At 31.4% G+C, this 22,173-nt stretch overlaps 3 protein-coding genes and 2 non-coding genes across 7 annotated transcripts; 4 read left to right on the top strand and 1 right to left on the bottom strand.

The window, feature by feature from the left end:
• Positions 1–561: 561 nt before the first annotated feature.
• On the top strand, positions 562–2,119 carry LOC104648103 (VQ motif-containing protein 20). Its single transcript, XM_026031353.2, has one exon. It carries the CDS (start codon positions 862–864, stop codon positions 1,777–1,779), a length of 918 nt encoding a protein of 305 aa, XP_025887138.1. The 5' UTR covers positions 562–861; the 3' UTR covers positions 1,780–2,119.
• Positions 2,120–4,046: 1,927 nt separating this feature from the next.
• Positions 4,047–4,120, top strand: TRNAN-GUU (transfer RNA asparagine (anticodon GUU)). The gene has a single exon. It is a non-coding gene; the product is annotated as a tRNA-Asn (tRNA).
• Positions 4,121–5,193: 1,073 nt separating this feature from the next.
• Positions 5,194–7,708, top strand: LOC101268693 (small ribosomal subunit protein eS7z). 3 transcript variants are annotated; one of them, XM_004241582.5, is made up of 6 exons: positions 5,194–5,318; positions 5,783–5,874; positions 5,972–6,045; positions 6,148–6,271; positions 6,957–7,139; positions 7,398–7,708. In XM_004241582.5, exons 2-6 carry the CDS (start codon positions 5,800–5,802, stop codon positions 7,515–7,517), a joined length of 576 nt encoding a protein of 191 aa, XP_004241630.1. In that variant the 5' UTR covers positions 5,194–5,318; positions 5,783–5,799; the 3' UTR covers positions 7,518–7,708. The 3 variants fall into 3 exon arrangements, with proteins under 3 accessions (XP_004241630.1, XP_010322615.1, XP_004241631.1); XM_010324313.4 differs by having other exon boundaries at positions 5,196–5,318; positions 5,790–5,874; XM_004241583.5 differs by having other exon boundaries at positions 5,199–5,318; positions 5,763–5,874.
• A 1,049-nt stretch (positions 7,709–8,757) lies between these two features.
• Positions 8,758–14,836, bottom strand: LOC101244087 (protein NPG1). Its single transcript, XM_004241585.5, has 6 exons — positions 14,661–14,836; positions 14,148–14,340; positions 13,205–13,460; positions 11,896–13,106; positions 10,564–10,711; positions 8,758–9,270 (listed from the first exon to the last, which is right to left on the bottom strand). The coding sequence occupies exons 2-6, from the start codon at positions 14,319–14,321 to the stop codon at positions 8,951–8,953; spliced, it is 2,109 nt and encodes a 702-aa protein (XP_004241633.1). The 5' UTR covers positions 14,322–14,340; positions 14,661–14,836; the 3' UTR covers positions 8,758–8,950.
• A 6,536-nt stretch (positions 14,837–21,372) lies between these two features.
• TRNAL-CAG (transfer RNA leucine (anticodon CAG)) lies at positions 21,373–21,453 on the top strand. The gene has a single exon. It is a non-coding gene; the product is annotated as a tRNA-Leu (tRNA).
• The last annotated feature ends 720 nt before the right edge of the window (positions 21,454–22,173 follow it).

Here is a 22,173-nt window from a genome sequence, read left to right as displayed (position 1 = left end):
AATAAATGTTGGAACACTATTGTTTGGAAACAATATAATAAAATGTAACTAACGTCACATTTATTTGGAAAAATTAATATTTATTAGTTTTTCAATGTTTACTGTTATAAACATACACTGCGATAATATGTTGTTTTTTTTTAATGTAACTAATTTGAGATGTTAAAGTGAAAAAATTAATTAAAATTACTAAAAGTAAAAATGAAATATAAAACATGAATGTCAAACCATAAGCCTTATATATGGTCAAGCAATCAACAAGAATATTATTGGCTCCAAAATTGTGTAATCTTTATACACCATATACTAATATTTAGTTGTTATATACACAAAAAAAAATGTCAAAATCTAAGCTTAATAAGAATTTTTTTTTTATAATGAAATATATATTCATATAATATTTGATTAAAAAATTCTAAATTTATTATTAATGATAATTTTAGAGATATTTTTTTCTATTAAAATTATTATTATATCACCCAAAAAAGAGGAAGTTATAAATGGGAAAGTTTAGTATTGTTTGTTGTAAAAGATAATTCTGGAGTCTTGACGTTATCGGTTAGTAAAAACTGTTAAAAAAAAAAGATAAAATATAACATACGAATCAGTTGGAAATTTTATTTCTCATTTTTGTCGTGAAAATTATAGAGCCTTGCTTCGCACTAAACGTGATGCATTTTCCTAGCCTATGAATAAGCAATTCTTTACACAAAATAATTTACGTAACTGCTTTCCGCTAAACTCTCAGATTTATAATTTTATAACTTGTTTTTAACTAAACTCACAGTATTATAGATGCATATCCAACTCATTCTTCTATAAATTCACCACAAAAATACACCTGGTTTTTTGTACTCAATCATGAACCATGCACAATTCTATCATCATACAAACTCCAATCAAGCCATAGTCAACAACAACAATAACAATAACCTATCTTCTCCTTTGAAGATAAACAAAGCCTCTCATCACATCAAAAAAAGTTTATCAAATTCATTACCATCTTCTTCCTCATCGTCTTCATTATACAACACGGTCGCGGCCACTACCTCAACCACCATCATCCCTCATCAACAGCAGCAGCAACAACGTCAACCGGTTATCATCTACACTCATTCACCAAAAGTCATCCACACGCATCCGCGTGATTTCAAGGCATTAGTACAAAAACTCACTGGTCTTTCTCCTGAAGAGGTCTCTTCGAGTCCTCAATCAATGCCTATGCCTCAATATCATCCAAAATCCGAGCCAATAAACGGGGAAATGGATCATGATCATGATACTATAATCGGTGCTGAAAGCTGTTTTGGAGATGAACAAAATAATTATCATCGGAATAATATGACAAACATTAATACTAATATTAATGAGAAATGTGATTTATTGATGAATGATGATAATGATTCGGTTGTCACGGATGAAAATAATGAATTTAACGGCAGCTCCTGTATAGGAGATAATAATTCATCAGCTTCTTGTTATGTTCCACGTAATCCAATTTTTGATCTACCTATTATTAATGATTATAAAGATACTAATAATAATGATTTTAGTAATTATAATTACAATAATAATATGAATAGTCTTAGTGATTCTCCAAGTTTTTTTGATACTAATTTTACACCTTTTGATCCTAATCCAATTACTAATTCGTCTGATTATTTTTTCTCAGATCAGCAATTATCTAACTATACCGATTCTTTATTTTCTATGCCTAGTATGAGAAACTCCTTTTCTTCATCCTCATCAGAAAGTATTAAAGAGCTTCCAGATTTTTGATTTTTTTTTTGATAATTTTCTGATTTAATTTTCCAATGATTTATTACTATTTTTTTTTTCAGTTAAGAAACAAAAAAAAATGTTTTTTTTTTCTTTGCGGAAGAGTCTAGAATTTTGTTTCAATAATGAGATGTCCATAGTGAAAAGAGGAAGTGTTATTTTTTTTCAATTACCGTTTGTATTAGTTGATAGCTAGTTTCATTTGCTCTTATGATATCAATAAGAGGAAGGTTACTTGTTCTCTTTGATTGTGATGTACGGTGTAAATTCTATTTATATCTTGTTCATGTACTGTCTAAGATTGCTATTTAATTCGAAGATCTCACTTATAATATTATTATATTGAGTATGTTATTATTATAGTTATTATTGTTGTTGTTATGTCCCTCTTTTCTATATATGTGTTTTACAATATTCAGTATTATGCATCAATGAATTTAGTGTATTGTGTATAAGATGTATATTTGTGCATATATACGTACTTAGAAAAATAATGAAGAAAAAATAATAATATATATATATAATTCTACCTTAATTATGTATGTAGACACTTTTTCTTTGACGAATCAAAATGTAAAACAAAGTAGCAAAATGATCTAAAGCTGAATTTAGAAAAAGAAGGGGTGAATATACAAATCGAGGGGGGGAAATGAATCAGAGATGAGTCGTGATTATGTAAGTTTTCATAAAAAAAAAAGTAAAATTATATGAGATATGATAGAAAAATATTTTTAGGTAGTTTTCCAGAGGAAAGAGTAAGCACTCACAATAATATTGTACACTGTTTTATCATCTAAATTTTGATCAAATGGCAATAAGGGAACTACAACAATGGATATGCACATTTTGACTTGCTTTACACTATATTATAAATAAAATAATACATCACTTGTTTCAACTTTTAAATAATAACTAATTGTATTAGGGGTACATTATTTGGATTAGATAAAAAAATCAAATTAAAATAAATTTTTATTTGAATTGGTTTACGTAAAACCGAATAAATCGAATTATATATATTAATAATTATATATATATAATATTTAGGTTTACAATATAGATTACTAGTAATTTAGTATTACCATAATATTTAGGCCCATATTAAATTATTGTCATTCTATTTGACTAAATTTTAGGCATTGAATTTTACCTTATAACTATAAATATCACATATTACTCGTATTTTTTCATGAAAAAAAATATAGCGCATATATATATATATATATATATATATATATATATATATATATATATATATATATATATATATATATATATATATATATATATATATATATATATGTTATAATTCTACCTTAATTATGTATGTAGACACTATTATTTGACGAATCAAAACAAATGAACCATTGGTACTTGACATTTGTCAAGTTGAAGCAGCCCATCAATTTGTTAAGTTAATAGCATAATCATCAGCTTTAATTATATGTATCAATATTACAATTCTCATTATTTATATATATTTGGATAGTATGATATTCGTATAAAGCGTAGACTAGATAAATGGTACACTTCAGACCAATTATATCATAAAAATTTTTGTGACTATATTGGTTTGAGCAATAAGAAATCTTAATCTCAATTCAAATTGAAGTATCATATCATTCTCGTAATGGGAATGAATACAAACACAAAATCAAACAAGTCGCTCCTAATCAAACGGAGCATATGCAAATTCAGTGATACAAACATTTGTAATCAATGGAAACCTTAAAGCTAATGCATGTACGTGGTTTTACAAAAAAAACATTTCAAAATTTTATACAAAGATTTATTAAATTGAGTAGTGTTACACATTCTATGGATAGTTGTCCCATAATGTATTATATTTTGTTTGTGTTGTATTGTATCGTACAATACTGCTTTAATATATAAATAAAGTGTTTGGATAGATTGTGTCGTTCTCCGTTGTTACACAATGTCATATATTTATGATTTGAATGATGAACTACAAGAAATTATAATGTATGTAATGTTACTATGAAATGATTGGATAAATTATAAAATAAAATTATTAAATAATAAGTAGTGACAAAATTAGAAGAAAATATTAAGGTAACGACGCGATCACACCAAATTAGTCGTTACGGGTCTTTTCGTCATTATGATTAAACAATTAATACAAGATAATTTACGTAACAATCAAAACAAACATTATATTTAAACTAATAATACAAATACAATACAACACAACATGTAACAACCATCCAAACAAGGTGTTAGAGTAATAGGTATCTTTTGAGAACAAAGCTGGAATAGCTCAGTTGGTTAGAGCGTGTGGCTGTTAACCACAAGGTCGGAGGTTCAAGCCCTCCTTCTAGCGTTTAAATTTTCTTTTTTTTCCTCCTAGTCACCTATGTATGATCATTTCCTCTACTATTTCTTTTGTTCTCTATTTGATTTAAGGTTAATGTGTCCAAAATTATATTTTTAGTTGCTTGATATAAGACTCCTTGAACTCAATATATATGAATAATGGCACATAATATTATGATTTAATGCAAATATTGAGTAAAAAAAAAGTATTGTTAACATGTTCTGGTGATATATTCTGATCAATAATAATGTCAAATCGTCAAAATTTACAATTTACAATAGGGGAAATTGCATAGTTAACACTTATAAGATTACACTATGTAAGAAATGATCGAAAATTACAAAGTATTCAAAAATAGTGTTTAGTCACGTTTGAATTAACTTCTTCAAACATGCATTGAACTTGGAAATCACAAGTTAAATTTTTCAAACATAGACCTGAATATGACGTTTGGATTGTCAAAGCCATTTCAAACCCAATTTAGTTTTGCATTTGAATGAAATTCAACTCCTGATATAACATATCTATTTGAATTGATATAATATTAATTGTAGATGAAACATGAAATTGCTTTATGGTCTACAAACTTTGATTACTCGCGTCAATCTAATTTTGCGTTTGAATGAAATTCAACTCATGATATACCATATATATTTGAATTGATATAATTTTAATTGTAGATGAAACGAGAATAAAAATACGAAATTGCTTTATGATCGACAAACTTTGATTACTGAGATCAATGTGATTATGCGTGCTTATAATAGTCATCATTGTCTTATATATTTCAAAGTATTCCTTCCAAACCATCATTACTAAAGTTGGTTCCAATATTAATTTCCCCAAAAATAATTGCACCTTATCATAAAACTAACCATATCTTCACATACATTGCAATGTTATTTGTTACCACTTACCACCAGACTTGACAATTATCAATTTGACTAAAAGTTTAAATATTTTGAAACCACTGCACTATAACTTAAATAACATATGTGGCTATCTAGTGCAAATAGTAGCCATTTCATAAATTACTAAACCCAATGGGCCGTTGTTCAATCAACCAAATCCAGCCCATTATAAAATGTACAGCAGCCTCATCTTTAATACTCCTCAAAACCCTAAAGCTTCTCTTCTTACTCCCGCAAACAAAGCTTTTGGCTCCCACACAAACATCAGCTCTGTAGTTGCCTCTCACTAGCAGGTACTTTCTTCTCTTCAGGTTTTACGGCAAAATTAAATCTTTTTGTAGCAGTATTTCTCTTAGCTTTTAGAAGAAAATGATTAGTTCTATTTCTTTAGCTTTGTGTTGTTGATTTTTGTAAAAGCATGAAATAGATGAATTAAGGCAGAATTTTTGTTGATTTCGAAGAAAGATGGTGTTTTTCCTCGACCCCTTTTGAGATTATCGATTGGGTTTTATTTTTTTATAATGTAAAGACCATTGTGCTGATGTTAAATGTGGTTGAAATGATTAGAATGAGGATTTATATAGCTGAGCCAATATTGACGATTTAATGATGATATGCCGTTTTGTTGGTAGAACTAAGATTAAATATTTGCTTGAATATACAAAAAAATTGTAATTTTGCTTATTTGTACTGGCTCTTACTGATGCTATATAGTTTTTATTTGGGCTTTTCGTTAGTTTCTGTTTTGATTGGTTAGTGAACAGATCTGTGAAGATGTACACGTCGAAGCAAAAGATTCACAAAGATAAAGATGCTGAACCTTCTGAGTTTGAAGTGACTGTTGCGCAGGTTATGTTTTGTCTTACTTGATGGCATTTGTTATTTAAAACCTGAATAGTTCATTGGATAGATGTTTGAAGAAAGGCATTAAATTGATTCTGAACAGGCTTTCTTTGATTTGGAAAACACTAACCAAGAGCTGAAAAGTGAATTGAAAGACCTATACATCAATTCAGCAACGTATGTGTGCTCTATTCTGTATTTAATGGCTTCGATTCTATATTGTAGGTAGTATGTATTTTGCACATTGTAGTAACTGCCTCTTTGACATGGATATTGCAGTCAAATTGATGTGTCAGGAAACAGGAAGGCCGTTGTTATCCATGTTCCTTACAGACTGAGGAAAGCTTTCCGCAAGGTTCATGTTCGCCTTGTTAGGGAGTTGGAGAAGAAATTCAGTGGCAAGGTAGCTATTAATTTATTTCTGTAATTTTTGTCTTTACCATTGCCTTGTAGAATTTCTGAAGAATTGGGTGTAGATCATTTAATCTGAAATGATTACTACATTAGTTCATCCATGGTTATTGAAGCTTGTGGTGTTCTGTAACAGAATTATTCTTCACAGTTCCCATTATTATTTTAAGAATTGATTCCTTCACAATGCTGCACTTTTGGTTTCTACAATGTTTTCCTGAGTTGTAATTTGGCAAAATTGAGTTTACCTTTTGGTATTGGCATTTTGGAATTCACATACTTTGGTATTACCTTTTGAATTATATCTGTGGTGCTATTCTGAGAATAGCATCAGAATTTTCTAAATGGAGCCCAACCTTCCTAATCGTATTCAGTTGGTCATGTAATAATTGCAAAAATATTACATGCCTTGTTAATATATATTGTATATTATTTGCACTATTGTAGTCCCGAATTACCTATCCAAAGTTTTAATATGTAGCACTTAATAGAGCAAGTATTTGATTAGCTGGCCTCCCCTTTTTTAGGGAAACAATGAGGACAAATGTTATTCCCATTCTGAAGCTTTAAATGTGCCATGTATTTGCATTAATTTATTGGGGTAACTTTTCTTGTTTTGTTTTACAATGTAGTTGGGGGGGTTTCTTTGCCTTTGATGAAGTTTTTATTTTTTGTAGGATGTGATCTTTATTGCCACCAGGAGGATAGTGAGACCTCCCAAGAGAGGTTCAGCTGCTCAACGACCCCGCACCAGAACTCTTACATCTGTTCATGATGCCATATTGGAGGACTTGGTAGTCCCTGCGGAGATTGTTGGGAAGCGTACTAGGTATCGTGTTGATGGCTCCAAGATAATGAAGGTAACACTGTGAAGCACCGTAGTTGTCTGTATCTTCCTGATGAAATTTTTACTGCTGTAATTAGGTGGAGAAGTCTTTAGGGTGAAGTAATAGTGCTGCTTGTACATTTTTCACATATGTCAGAACTAAAAACAACTGTGGTTTTCTTTGTTATATCATTTTTAAGTGATAACTTCTGTCATCTTTACCTCTAAACGCACAGCAAGCAAGCTCTATTATTGTTTTCCTGACTCGTTTCTTGTCACATATTTGGTATAGGTGTACTTGGACCCCAAGGAACGAAACAACACCGAGTATAAGTTGGAGACCTTTTCAGCAGTTTACAGAAAGCTCTCAGGCAAAGATGTTGTGTTTGAGTACCCCATCACTGAGGCTTAAGTTAATGTAATGCATGTCCTCGTCTATTTGATGTGAAACTACACATTAGCGGTTCCTCCTTTGAAATTTTGGCAGTTCCATTTTGTTTTAGAATGCAGAGAACTATGTGAAATTCCTATCAATTTTAAGTTAAAACCATGTTGCTATGTCATAGATTTTGGGTTTGTTTATTGAAAACTTGGGTTTCATTCTCTCTCTCTTGCCCTCGCTCTCTCTCCGTTGCTCTATATAGGTAACTGTCGATGTCTATTTTGTGTTGGCTTTTGATATGACTGGTACAAGACTGATTTATGAACACATTCTGGTTATTTGTTACAAAAAAGATCTTCAAACTTGTGTTCCTGGTACAAGTAATTTGTCTGATTACTAATCAGCAAAGGCCAAACAAATGATATTGTTAGTTGTGTGCTATATACCGCTAAGTCCCTGTCGAAAGGATGCCTGCTTGGTTTATAGTCAGTCCACTATAATGCCTATTGTAAGCAACCAATTTACCTCAACAAGGTAGGGTTTAGGTTGCATTATTCCTAGACCCGTCTTGTGAGTATGTATTGGTTGGTAATGTTGCTATTCGTGTTCAGGAACAAATAGCTACTACTTTCCATGAGTGTATAAAACTATTTTAGATGGTTGTCACTTGTCAACTGCCTCTCTCAGTTCCCTTGTCTTCCTCTTTAGAAACACTGCCATCATAATACATATTCTCTTCTCAAATTACAGTCGTGTCTCTCAGTTTACTCTATCGAGATACCCTATTATGGAACGATTCCAGTTTTTCTTTTCTGCTAAATCAAATGACCTTAGTTATTTCGTGACGATTCCTTCACTAGAATATCAATCTATCAAACGAGAATTTAGTATCTTGTGTGCAGAGTGCGGAGGGAAAGACAGTACTTAAGGATGCAACTAATATGCAATTGGTGTAGGAAATGGATTTGATAGTTTCGAGCACAAGGCTTTTAGTACTTCTTAATTACGCCATTCGTAGTAACATAAATTGTCTGCTTAGTTGACTGGGAAACCCGCTATATGGGCAAATTGTTGATAAATTGTGCCAGAGGCTGGAATGTTCAATCATAGAGGACTGAATTGTTAACCTTAACGACGACAAGTTATTAGCAGATCCAGATTTTGTTTACACCGTCAACTGAATTCCTGTAGGGGTGTAAATGTACAGCTTTCACTAGAGCAAGAATGTGCCTAAAATCTTTGTTGATGCATATGAATCATCACATCCCAATTGGACAAATGGTTCTATTTCCTATAAAAGTGAATGAAAGTATATAGTACAATTAATCTACACTTTTAAAAACACTGAAGAAGAAAATATTCCCAAAAACCTACAAAGAAGTCATCTAAGCATAATTTTGGACATTGTGCCCAAAGCCTGTATAATAAAGAATAAAAGAATAAGATTTGACTTGCAGAAAACTTCAAAGGATGGAACTAAACTTTTCGATGGGATCAGACTCTTCAAGCATGGAAGCTGCCTGGAAACAATCAGCAGCATCAGCTACCCGTCCATCGTCTCTATGAACCAATCCCAAGTGGTACCAAGCTACACGATTGGTAGGTTCAATCCTCAACGCATCTGAGAGTAATGCTTTTGCCAATGGCAACATCCCCGGGTCCATTTTAGTCAATAAAGAACCAAGCAAGATCTTACACTGCACATGATTAGGCTCTACTAATAGCGCATTAATATAAGCAGACAACGCTTTGTCGTTTTCTCCCTGTCTTTCAAACATCATTCCTGAAACAGATGGACATAGAAAAATCAGCAGAAGTAATACCCTACTTATCTTATTCTCTCTCATTAAGAAGGAAGCTCTTAGGTATCAATGACAGACAAATATTTTACATGCAAGCAGCCCTATCACACCTCTTAAGTTGGTAATTTTTTATCAGTACTAGACTACTGGTCCAATAGTTACAGCCTATCCACCATAACCACAATACGGAGGGATTCGTTTGGAGAAATTAGCTCTCTTTTAAATGTCAGCTCTTTGCTGACAACGACGTCCGAAAACCAGAAAAATTGTCATCATTTTCCTAGAAATGAGAAACACAACTACAAGTAACCTAAAAAGTCTATTAAAACAGAAGTCTATTAATTATTTTTTGTGCCTATAGTTACTTTTTCTTGCATTACATTTCCATTTTTCAGTTTATTCTTCGTTGGCGGTTTTCTTTGCTATAGCTCACACTTATATTAAGCTCTGCACTTTCTTTGGGTTTTTTACTTTTGACTACTTCGGTAAATAGTGCAAGTGTACAAACACGACTAAGCCTTAATCCTATTTACTAACTAGATGGTATCAACCTATATGAATCTTTACTTCCCAAAAGAAGGCAGAAGAACTTAAATGTAAAGTACCTATAATCTTTCCTGTGTTTCAAACCCTTGAGATTTTATCTCTTTGGAACTCTTGTATTAGGATCAAGTGTGCATCAAAGCTAGTAATTTAGAAAATTCTCAGAAAAAAGCTATAAAAACATTGATGGGACACAGAAGCTAAAGGAGGAGGAAGACAAACATGCTCGAACTTCACAAGGTACAAAGTTGAGAAGCACCATGCACTATCTGAACCCTCACGATATTACTACTACTATAACTAAAATACAATTATATAGGTATTTACACTACTTTCCATGACTAAATAAGGAGTCAAATGTTATGTAGATCTCAGTATCTCACAAGAAACATTGTCTTAAAACATAAGGAAGTCTGAAATTCCCAGTCTAACAGGTTATCTCCCAGGTCATATAAGGTGCAAAGAAAGAAAAAGCTAGATTTTAATTCGAATGTATACGAGCAATTCTATACTTTATCAGAACCCACCAAAGATGAGCAGATTTGCATTGATGAGGTAACTTTCCAAGTCCTGTATAACAACCACTGTTTTCAGTCTATAGTTGCACTCACCTACTTTTACTTATTCTAAATTTGATATCGAGTAAAGAAAACGAGGGAAGAAAGTCAATAATTTTTTTAAGAAAAAACAATAGTTGGATCAGTCATTGTGAGTTAAGTTAATAATCTTGCCTTCTGTATACAAAGTGTCTGCTGAGTACTCGATAAGACCTCTAGCTTTCTCCAAACATGTCTCTGCATCTTTAAAATGTGAAAGGCTAGAATACAAGTCTGCCAGTCCATGCCAAACTTCATATTCATTTACCTTATCTTCCTCCACCTGTAATAGACAAATATAAAAAGTAAATAATTCAATGAAGTCAGAACTAGAAGCATCGTATGAATGGCAAAGCATATTCTGTTGTTTCACATTGAAGTTAAAAAGGTTTCAGTGGTAAGGTACCAAAGTGAGTTACAGATTACGACAGGCAAACATAAACGGGTTTTGTACTGGAAGATGTATTTTTCTCTTCATTTGTAAGACCAATAGAATAAATATTAGAAAGGAATCTGCACACATTCAATCTCATTTTTTGATAACATAAGGAAATCATGATGGAGCTGAATTTAAGTGTACCGAAATACAGAATAGTATCTATAAAGCAAGGAATTGGACAAACGATTCCATTCACCCTTAATTTTTCCCTTTCCACCACTCAGGAAAAAAAACCCACACAAAAAGTCTCAAACCACAGTACCAACATGCACCTTAATAGCCCAAATACAACCACCCTTTTACTGCAGATATGAAAATCAAAGTGTGTGATGATGTTGGATCACAAAAAAGCAATTAGTCTTTCCACCAAGAAAAGCTAAAGGATGTTCATCAGAAAATCATGTCATGGTGGAAAAGATCATAGTGGATATGATGACAACCACTAGACAAGTTTAGCATTGGAAGATGGTCTCAGTACTGGCTTTTCATGGATTTTAGCCCTCTGTTTATGGTTCTGATGATGTTTGCTAGGGTTGCTGAAACTAGAATATGACTTACGAGCCAGTGTTGTTGGTAACTGTGGTCATTAATGACTTCTCAAGGTTGTCATACTGATGAAACAATTCTAGTGCCGAGTGACAGTAATCCCAATGGAGAAACCAGTAGTGGGTGGCAGCTAGTGGTCACATATGGCATAGAAGGGCGAGACAATCTTTGGTTTGAAAAGATTTTATTGATTTGGTGGGAACTTTTTTTTGCATGACAGAATTGTGCTGCTTCTGGGTTTGGCTAACAAGAGAGTCAGGACCAAGTAAATGCTTTAATGAGTTCTTTAATTTTGGGGATACTGGAGGGGTGGAGGTGGAGTCAATAATTGGTTTTGAAAGTTGAAGATATTGAATTCAGAATTAGAATCTCATTGAGAAGTGGTTACTTCTATCCCAGTTCTGAGTTCCAAATGCAGACTATTAGGGGCATAAGTTGAGACACATACGTTTTTACTAAAGTTACTAGATATACAATCTAACCTGAGGCGCATTTCTGAATGGTCCAAAAGATTTTCTTTGAGCTTGAACTAATGAAAGGAGATGACGATAAGGTTCAACGGCGTCTATGTACCGTGACTGGGATGTTTTTAGCTTAGCTTTCATTCTTAGCAAAGGTCCTTGATCCCACTTTGTAGTCTCATCAAAAGCCGCATCAGTAACTACTTCAGCCTCCGAATAGCGATGTTGAGCAGAAAGAACTAAAGCAAGCAGTCTCCAACCTCTTAGAGTAGATCCTCCCGTTGCATCAACATACTTTCTCGCATATTGCAAAGCTGCATCCAGGTTACGGTGCTCTGCATATTGAACACCTAACTCAAACATCAAATCTGAATTTTCATGCTCTAAAGCCATTGCACCATCTAAAGATTTTAAAGCCTCAGATTGAAGTTGTGATCTCTCAAAGTCAGAGGTTGCAACTTTCGCCTGCTTGCCCAAACAAAGACCTAACACGCGGAGACCAACACCTTTCAAGTGTTCATTTGAACCCGCTGCATTAGTTATCGCCCTCTGTGCATACTTAACTCCCTCAGCTGCAAGAAGGACATCCTCAGAACAAATTTTAGAAGCCAACACCAATGAGAGAACGTCATTTGGCTCTTCATGTTTATGCAGAGACTTCCGCAGCAGACTTAAGGCATTTTTGTTCTGTCCAGCCGCAAAATAACAAAGTGCTAAACATCGCCAACGGTCAATCCGGTTAAGTACCCCTGGCATTACTTCTTCAAGTTGCTTAGCCAAAACAGAGGTTTGGCCGCATACAGACAGAGCAAATGTAAGGTGCTCTAGAACTGAAGGGTCCCATTTGATCTTACCAAGGTAAACTTTTCTCATCAGAATCATTAACAGCAGTATTGCTTCTTCTAAATTGTTCCTAGGTACATAAGAACCGTCAATTTGCACAGCTAAGCTTGGTGGGCTAACCTCAACCCCACTATAAAGCAGAAACACAGCAAAAGCTTTTTGAATCCTGGCACAGCAGTCATTATCGAGATTCCATTGGCTTAAGAGGGCACGACGATAGGCAGACATTGCTTCAGAATAGGAACCAGCTTGCTTCCATAGCTCTGGAAGGAGCTCAACAGCATGGCTCACAGTTTCTTGCAGCTTATTCTCCACCAGTACATCAGGTATGCCACTCTCGAATATCTTCTCTACAGCATCAAGCACACTTAGACATTCACGAGCAGCATCTACAAATTCCCAATTAAAGAAACATCTGTAAATGATCAAATCAAAGAAATACCAAATTTTTCATTAATTTATATAGACTATTGAAGGTGCCTTCTACCAGTCAGTCTCCCAAGCTTTTGCAGGGACTTTGCTTTCAAATATATGGCCTCAAGGACCAGACCAGCAGCATGCTGTGAGACACCTGGCACAGACTCAACGCTTTTAGTGCGGCCCTTTTTAGAAGGTTGTTTCTCAGTGACAGAAGGCTGCATCCTCTGTATGGCTGCTTGAAGATCAATACCATCAAACACCCTAAGAGCACCTTCCACATTTCCTCTTTGATATTCCAATCTTCCAAGAAGAGCTCGCGCTTCCTGCGATCAAAACACGTACCTTCATATCATTAAGTTTATGTTGATGACAATAAGAATGGAAGGGATAAATTGATAAAGGAAGAAATAACAGACATTTATAAACTATTACAGCTTAAAGAGATTTCAGGGAAATAAGATGAAATACAATAATTGACTAGCGTTCAAATTTACCAGCAAATTGAACCTGAATCCAAAATATAAATACAATCTGACCAATTCAGCTTATTCAATTGAAGTTTGCAAATCCTATAATGCAGCATAGTTGTTGAACATAATAAACTTTCACAAGAAATATAAAAATGTCACCAGAAGACAACAGATCAGAAAGCTCACAACTCAAAGAAACTTTTAGAGACACATTATGCCTATAATCGATGGAAATCATACAACATATGAGAGCAGAAAGGACCAGATATATGGGAATTTTCAAGAATCTGTCATTTGAAGTCCAAAGAATTTACGTGATAGAATCTGAAACTCATCATCAATGGATTCCTTCAAACATTTAAGCCACCAAAAAAAGAATTCTGCCGGCATTCATGAATTTAATCAAAGAGACCATTCTATCCTAACTTTTACTTCTTTACTTATCACTATGAGTTTGTATAAGCTCTAAGCTTCGTAGCTGCATTAATGAAAATTCAATAGGAATGCAAATAAAAAACATAAACTTTAACAATCACTCACCTCAAAATTGAGGGACAAACCTTCACGCAATGCAGATTCAGCCTCTTGAATGTTTCCCTCATCAAGTTTTGCTTCAACAACATTTGTTTGCATGCAAATCCCATTAGCACAAACTTGCCTAACTGATGGATCAACATCAGCCTGCCCTAATTCTGGTGATTCATTTCCAGACATGTCTGGCCCTCTATGCTCACTACAACAAAAAAGAAAACATCATTCACCATTAAATTTGATCCCTTAGCTTCAATAGCATCAAGAAAATGGTTAATCCCTTTGCCCCATTTTCGTTCTTGATGTTAATATGCACAACAAAACTTCAAATTTACCAACCCATTAGGCGAAAAAGATTCAACCTTATTTAAAAAAAACCGTTTTTGAATCACAATCCTAAGAATTAATATAATCAAACAGTAAGGGGCGCATAAAAAATGAATCTTGAAAATCAAAACAACTGAAAATTCATTATACAATGTATAAGAATCAAGAATTCGAGAAAATGGGAATGGGTATTACCTCAAAATGTTGTTGATTTTAGTGGCAAATAAATGGTTAATTGTTTAAAACAACGAAATGGGTGAAAAAATTTCTGGATCAAGAAAAAGAGAGAGAGAGAGAGGAGAAGAATTTTGGTGACAGCGTTTTGACTTATTACTCGGAATATCCTATGAAAAGAAAAAACAACAAAACAAGACAAGTACTCACGGTTCCGGTTTTATATTACTCCATTTTAGAGTTACCGCCGGCGAGATTTATTTTAAAACTACTACTACTTTTTATCCTCTAATTTTGTTTTTATTTTTTTATAATCCTGATCTTCCAGTAATTTATCTGTCAAAATAATCTATCAAAGTTAAATATATGATAGATATAATTACTCCTATTGAAATTTAAATTTGATAGGTGTGTAGCCTCATTTTATTGATTATTAGATTATGTATATATTAATTGAAGAAATGGAGAAGTAACACATTTATACTGTACTAAAATCAATATTACACATGAATTTATTTTATAAATAATTTTCTACTCTTTTTTGGTCTACGTGACATTATCTTGTGGTCCAATACCTGTTAACATTTTTCTTCAAGCTAGTGTTGCGTAGGTCGAAAGGGAATATAAAATTATTTATAAAATAAATTTAGGGGTAATTATTCATTATTATAGTATAAGTGTGTCTCTCATATTTTGAACATAGATTGAAGGAATTTATATAATTTTTCTAATTTATATATGATAAAATAATAAATTAAGATAAGATTAGAGTAGATGTATAAAAATATATACAGTTCTTAAGAATCCAATTTCGGATGTCACGGTACATTTTGTATTTCTTTATAGGATTTTAAATTTATACGAGTACGTAGACATAAAAACAATTACTCCTATATTTGTATACATGTGTAAGTAATTTTTTATCAAGAGAATTATATGAACACTTTCTCATCTTTCTACATTCATCCTTACATATATTTGAGTCATTAATCTTTTTCAAAATAACAGGTCATGATACTCTTTTTATTTTTTGATATTTAATTTAAGATTCACCGATTATAAAACCTATTAGAGAAATACTCTTTACGGAAATTTCTTTTCATTTTTTTATAATTTAAAACTAAAATCTATTGTTAAGGCGAAACTTGAAAGATTTCATTTATTTCACCGTAACACATTATTTTTAGGGAAATTTTTAGCAATTGTCCTTTTTGAAAATAGTTATGAAGTAAAAAAATTATTTAAAACAAAAAGAAAAAATCTCTTATCGTTTGGCATTTACGGACCTTTTCTAACATCTACTTAAAAAAAAATTCTTTAGGTAAACTGAATTCAAATGGTAAGTTATTACAAATGGACAATAATGTGTTATCAAATAAAATTGACCATTAGACGAGTGATAGATCCAAATATAAAACACATTATTTTTTCTAAATTAAAGTTATATTTGTAAACCTTTTAAAAATAAATTTTAACCCCCAAAAAGGGGAAATGTGTGTAAATCAACCTTACTTCTATATTTGTTTGTTTGTACTACATAGAATTGGGAAGTATATATTAATGCATTCCCCTTACTATACTCCTAAAATGCTCTGTAGTTTATTCCTTATAATAAAGATTGTTAGAAAAAAACAATTGGGTTGTTAACTGGGCACATGCGTTTGCTTCTAAATTTGTCCGAGCTGTTGATCAAGAAATTAAATATTCTTTTGGCGTAAGAAGCGGAGTTAAGTGGGGATTTATGAGTTCGAATGAATATAATAATATTTTTGTAGATTCTGTATTTTATACTAAAATTAATTATATATATATATATATATATATATAAAGTTATTAACTTGTGAACCTCTAATAAAATTAATTGATTACTCAGTTTCGGTGACAAGGAAGGGACCATAAAAATACTTTTGCTCTCTACTTATTTGTATATTTTTATTTATTTATTATATTAATACGATAATATAAGTTAAAACGATCATATTTCATTTCTAAATTTTTTCAATCCCATTCATACTATTTTACTTTTTCATATCATTTTATATATTGAAAATAAATTTTCACTTTTTATTTATTAGTTTTTTAGTTGTCATGTGATACTAAAAAGAAGAATATACTTTAATATTTGTGATATATATATGCTGCACTGCATTCAATTCATATGTGTCAGTCATAAATTAAGTCATTGAGATACTATAAGATAAACTCAACGTAACGCCACCACTATTATGAACATGTATGGTAACAATATTTATTTTTATATTGTCTATATAAATAAACAAGGGAGAGTAATGTCATTTTGTAAATTTAAATGATTTCAATTCTTTTGGATTGAAGGGGTTTGAATCTCATTCTAAAGGGGAGGCAGGTATAGTTTGTGTAACATCGTAAATTCCATGAGGTTAGGGTTATAAATAAAAATAAAATTTAAGAAAAGATCTTTGATAAATGTTGGTGTAATATTTTAATATTAATAAAAATATATTATATGTCACATTATATATCATGTATTATCTATTGATGGACATGATATTTGTGCCTTTTTACTCTCATCAAAAGAAGAAAGTGGTCATTAGTAACTTATGTAATTAACCACCAATTATATTCTTCATTTCATCCATTATTCTATATATATGTCTTGTAACTTATGTAACATTTGAGTCATTCATTTAGTAAATTAGTACCCACTATTTTGCTATTCATTGCAAGAAAGAATTTATCAACTATAAATAATGTAATATTCCTTTAATTTGTGTTGAGAGAAAAGAAATAACAAGATACGTACAGAAAAATATAGAGTGAAAAAAATGAGTAATATTTGTTATGTTTATATCGAACCTAATGTAGTAGTGAAAGAGAAAGTTGAGACAAAAAATAATATACTAAGTTTTAAACTATTTTCGCACATACAAAAGAGAGAGTATTATGAAACTTTAGACTCTTCAATTAAATTTAGAGTTGCTTGAGTTATACATGTTATTGGGGTGTTGTATCCTGGAGGGGACAAGTCAAGAGTATTATTGCTAGATCGGTGTAGATTACGCTGCACTGGGCTTGAATCTTCTTAAAGAAAGCAAAATATTCGTGTCTCAGCCTAAATATTTATTTATACATTTTTATTCATTTTATTTTAATAATAATTTATTATATTTGTTGTATATTACACCAAAAATAAATATAAAAATTTTATACTAATAATTATTGACATATGTGACAATCATCATCATCGATCAATACTATTAGTTGTAGTTCATCCCAGACTTCCACTTTCGAAGAATGTGTTGTAAGTTACCGTTTTATAGCTGACACGTTATCAAATCATCTATTGAGTCCCATCTGAAGGAACCTTCGAAAAAAATAAAAATAAATTAGTTTAGATTAATTAATGTCTTACACGTAAACATTGATGTGTAGTTTTGAAGTTTATAATCGAATATTTGGGCTTTGTGCATTTTACAAAGTATCAAGATGAGAGTTGCTTACTTGAATTAACTAAGCGTCTCAATTTTCAAGATAGTGACAAGTCTACGTACATTTCATTTTCTCCGAATCCGACTGTGTTGTATCTTTATTTAGAAGAATAGAGCATCAACATATATGGCTCATTGTTTAATGATCGAAACCAACATATGAAGACCCAATACTATATATTTAAAAAGCTTTTCAACTTAATATTCAATACATCTGCGTTCTAACATAATATTAATATTAGTACGTCTACTTTTAGTACTTTTATTTTATGTAAATAGTAGTACAACACCTAGTATAAAACTGGTGCAGACAGAGATACAGAGAGTACTAAAATTGGCAGATAAATTAGAACACAGATATAATGCTGATAGATTCTCATGAAATATATGATCATGTTAGTGTTTTTTTTTAAATTAACACCTGGGGTATGGAACGCCGCAAGAGCGAGCAACTTTCTTGGCACCAGGAGAGTTAACATACTTCTTTAAAGTTGGGTTCTTGAGGTATTGGCAAAGACAAGGCTTTTGTTGTTTGATTTTGGTGCAGCAGAGTTTAGATGGTGGTGATGATGATCTGATAGCACCCAGGCAGGGACTTAGCTGAACTGGGCTACATGTTGCAGCAAGTGAGATATGTGATTCACCAAGAAGCATAAGCACTAGCATTGCAACAAGCATAACTTTTGATTCTCTCTTCATTCTCAAGTGTTTGCTTATTAGTATAATGAGAAAGACTTGATTGATGAGTTTCAGTTGGTTTAGCATTGGCTCAATTTATACAGGAGGTATTGGTATAACAACCACAACAATATAAACAGTGTAATTCCATAAGTCGAGTCTGAAGAAGATAGAGGTTATTTTTAAAAGATACTCTGATCGACTTTAAGAAAATTCCTTGGTTGTAGTAGTTGTGCATGATGTTTAATTACCTCAAACTATATATGATTACTAAGATTATGGTGTCCCACCAAATCCAAAAACCAAACTCACTAGTTACCAACACACGCATGCAACCATATCATGGTGCATTGTCCAAATATTACCTACTTCTAAATATGTATATTAAAAGAAAATGGAGTTAGAATTTGAACTTTATAACTTCTAAAATTTTAATATAGTGACATCAGTTGTTAGTAACTAAATTTTGAAAGTGATTTATTATATTTATTTAATAAATTTTTTAATATAAATATATTATAATATAGATCAAAAGTTACTGAATTCAAATAAAATTTTATTTAAGCTACCATTTTATATAATGGAAACAGGTGTAAGTCCTACGAATTCAAGTTTATTAGTGGGCTGGACCACTATAACTGATTATAATGTTTGAATTGTAGTCGTTATTGTTGGCCTCCAAACAGTATATAGGATGATATTTTTGCTCATACAGCTTGGCTCGATTTACTAATAAATGATTTATTTATTTTTATAAGAGAAAAAAGATAAATATACTTATAAATTATTGTTACTGATATGCATATATTTTTCATTATGTTTTCGGAATATTGATGCCTCATTGTCCAAAAACTAAAACATATATATCATTTATACTAACGAACATAAACGTCTCATAATCTTATCCATCGACTCGACATTTATTAAATATTGAATTGACAGATAAGATTGTGTAACGTGTTCTTATTTCGTTTTTCGTTAGAGTGAAACATATATATGCTCTAATTTTTGGATGACAGGAACACCAATGTCCCAAAAGTATAACGGAAAGTGATACCTACCATTTACGATAATTTAAAAAATATATTTTTTTTCCTTTTAAAAAATATAAATGTCTTTTTTTAATAATTGCAATTATTAAAAAATGCGTCATGCGCAACCTGCTTTCGGTTATGATAATTGCAATTATTATTATACAATATTCTTGAATCAATGCTTCCATTAATTAATTAATTTGTTAACATGTTATTGGTAACGTTTCAGCATAAATGGAAGTGCTTACAGTAGAAAATAGAAAATGAAAAATTCTGTTTATTTTTTTCAAGTCTCTCATATTTTATTATATTTTACTTTTTTGAAAAACAATTCAAATTGTTTCAGAACTAAATAGGATTAGAATATTTCTTAGGATAAAATTTTAAACATTCAAAAACTACTTTTAGATCAATAGGTAAAAGTAATTCATCACTATAGAGAATTAAGTTCCATCCACTATTGAGTCTCCATCTGTCCAGATTAATTTAAGTTTACTATACCATGCTTCTATCAAACTTTATCAAACTCTTACGAAAAGAACTTTTAGCAATAACATATATATATATATATATATATAAAAGAGTGTTAAAATATTTATCAATATTAGTTTATTGTCATTAGATTCAATATCACTATAAAATTTTAAAAAATTTATAAAAAATATTAATCACCGTTAAAAGTTATTTTTGGGTGTTGTAGGTAGACAAGTGTGAACATCATCTTGTTGGTGGTGGCATAATATAATAAGGGCATTAACCAAGTAAGAAAATAACCCAAACTTTGTTACTTATACCAACCCATTATGGGAACCTTGAGTGCAGGGGCGGACCCACGTCGAGTTCAGGATTCATCTGAATTTCTTTAATAAAAAAATATATAATATTTATAAAATAATTTTTTTATAAAGATATAATTATATATAATTTAAATCCTCTTAAAAATAATTAATAAAAATATATGGCTCAATAATAAATCTCCTAAAAAAATTAAGTTACACGCTCCTAGTTCGAACTCGTGCGACAGCATTTAGTCCGCCACTGCTTGAGTGGTAGGCATATGCGCCAATAGATTTGTTAACTAGGGAAAAGTATTTTTTATACTTTAACAAAAATTTAAAAATTAAATAAACATTGTACAGAATATTTATATTTATCATTAAATTTTATCCTTTGTAATTCAATCATTAATGCCTAAACTCATTCCGTGTCGACGTCCATATATCTTTAATCAGCTGATTTTTCTTAGCTAATAGTTTTCACTTCTAGTAATTGTTTTATATGATTTTGAATAAAGCAAGAATATGTCAAATTTACCTTATTCCAAGTGGAATCAATTTGAAATTACACCACATTATATTTTGGAATAGCTAATATTCTTGTTATATTATTAACATATCGTTTCGTATATATTAGTCCTAAATTGTGGCAAAGCTTCAACGTGAATTATTAAGACAGATTTCAAAAATCAAAATATTTCGGAAAGAAATCTAGATTGACTCATAATAAACAATACATTAAATATTTATTTAACTATTGTATAAATAGAACAATAACGTCAAGATGGCCGAGTTGGTCTAAGGCGCCAGTTTCAGGTACTGGTCCGAAAGGGCATGGGTTCGAATCCCATTCTTGACAATTTTTTTATTTCCGTTTTTCCCTAATAACAATCCTATTTTTATATGGGATAATGCACAAATACCCATCAACTTACGTGACACTATCTTGTGTGACACTATCTTGTGGGCCTAATGCTGATCAACTTTTTTTTAATACGTTCTCATTCACATAAGTAAAAAAAAAGGAAAAGTATATTGGTACTTGAAGAAAAACATGAATGCAAGTACAATCCAAGGTGTTCAAATCAATAAGACAACTTCCTTTCTCACCAAACACAATTCACAAAAAAATCAAACATTCAATTCAATTTCTTGATCTTCTTCTTGCTACGATGACTACGTTCAAGCTTATTCGGAGAATCGATTATATCCATGTCTGAAACAGAAGAGTATTCTGGTAGAATTTTCTTCCCTGTTCCACAACAAACTTCACATTTGACATGCCTCACAATCTTGTATGGTGTCTTAACACAATAACAAAAGATAGACAATGGACAGCACGCACATAATAAGCATAATGTACACGTAAACTCCGCCGCAGCTGGTGGCTGATGATGGTTCACTATGCCTTCGATTTGACATATATTGGATTTGGCACAACAAGTTTGTGCTACCTCTTCTAATATAACAGCAAGTATCATTTTTTTTTTTTGGTCAATTATTGGGAGTGGTTGATTTAGCTATTAATTATTAATCTTCACCTAGCATTTTATATAATTTCGTTGACTCAACAGAAACT

Source organism: Solanum lycopersicum, chromosome 6 (genome assembly GCF_036512215.1).
Source record: "Solanum lycopersicum chromosome 6, SLM_r2.1".
Classification (NCBI taxonomy): Eukaryota; Viridiplantae; Streptophyta; class Magnoliopsida; order Solanales; family Solanaceae; genus Solanum; species Solanum lycopersicum.
Note: the sequence above shows the minus strand (reverse complement) of the source record. Positions and strands in the feature narration are given on the sequence as shown.

What these genes read in the sequence shown, in the direction of transcription:
- LOC104648103 (XM_026031353.2), top strand. Translation starts at nt 862, where the DNA reads ATGAACCATGCACAATTCTATCATCATACAAACTCCAATCAAGCCATA.
- LOC101268693 (XM_004241582.5), top strand. Translation starts at nt 5,800, where the DNA reads ATGTACACGTCGAAGCAAAAGATTCACAAAGATAAAGATGCTGAACCT. An exon ending in CTATACATCAATTCAGCAAC is followed by an intron (nt 6,046 to 6,147) that starts GTATGTGTGCTC and finishes TGGATATTGCAG; the next exon opens with TCAAATTGATGTGTCAGGAA. An exon ending in AGAAGAAATTCAGTGGCAAG is followed by an intron (nt 6,272 to 6,956) that starts GTAGCTATTAAT and finishes TATTTTTTGTAG; the next exon opens with GATGTGATCTTTATTGCCAC.
- LOC101244087 (XM_004241585.5), bottom strand. Translation starts at nt 14,321, where the DNA reads ATGTCTGGAAATGAATCACCAGAATTAGGGCAGGCTGATGTTGATCCA. An exon ending in GTTTGTCCCTCAATTTTGAG is followed by an intron (nt 13,461 to 14,147) that starts GTGAGTGATTGT and finishes TTTTGATCGCAG; the next exon opens with GAAGCGCGAGCTCTTCTTGG. An exon ending in CATTCAGAAATGCGCCTCAG is followed by an intron (nt 10,712 to 11,895) that starts GTTAGATTGTAT and finishes TGTCTATTACAG; the next exon opens with GTGGAGGAAGATAAGGTAAA.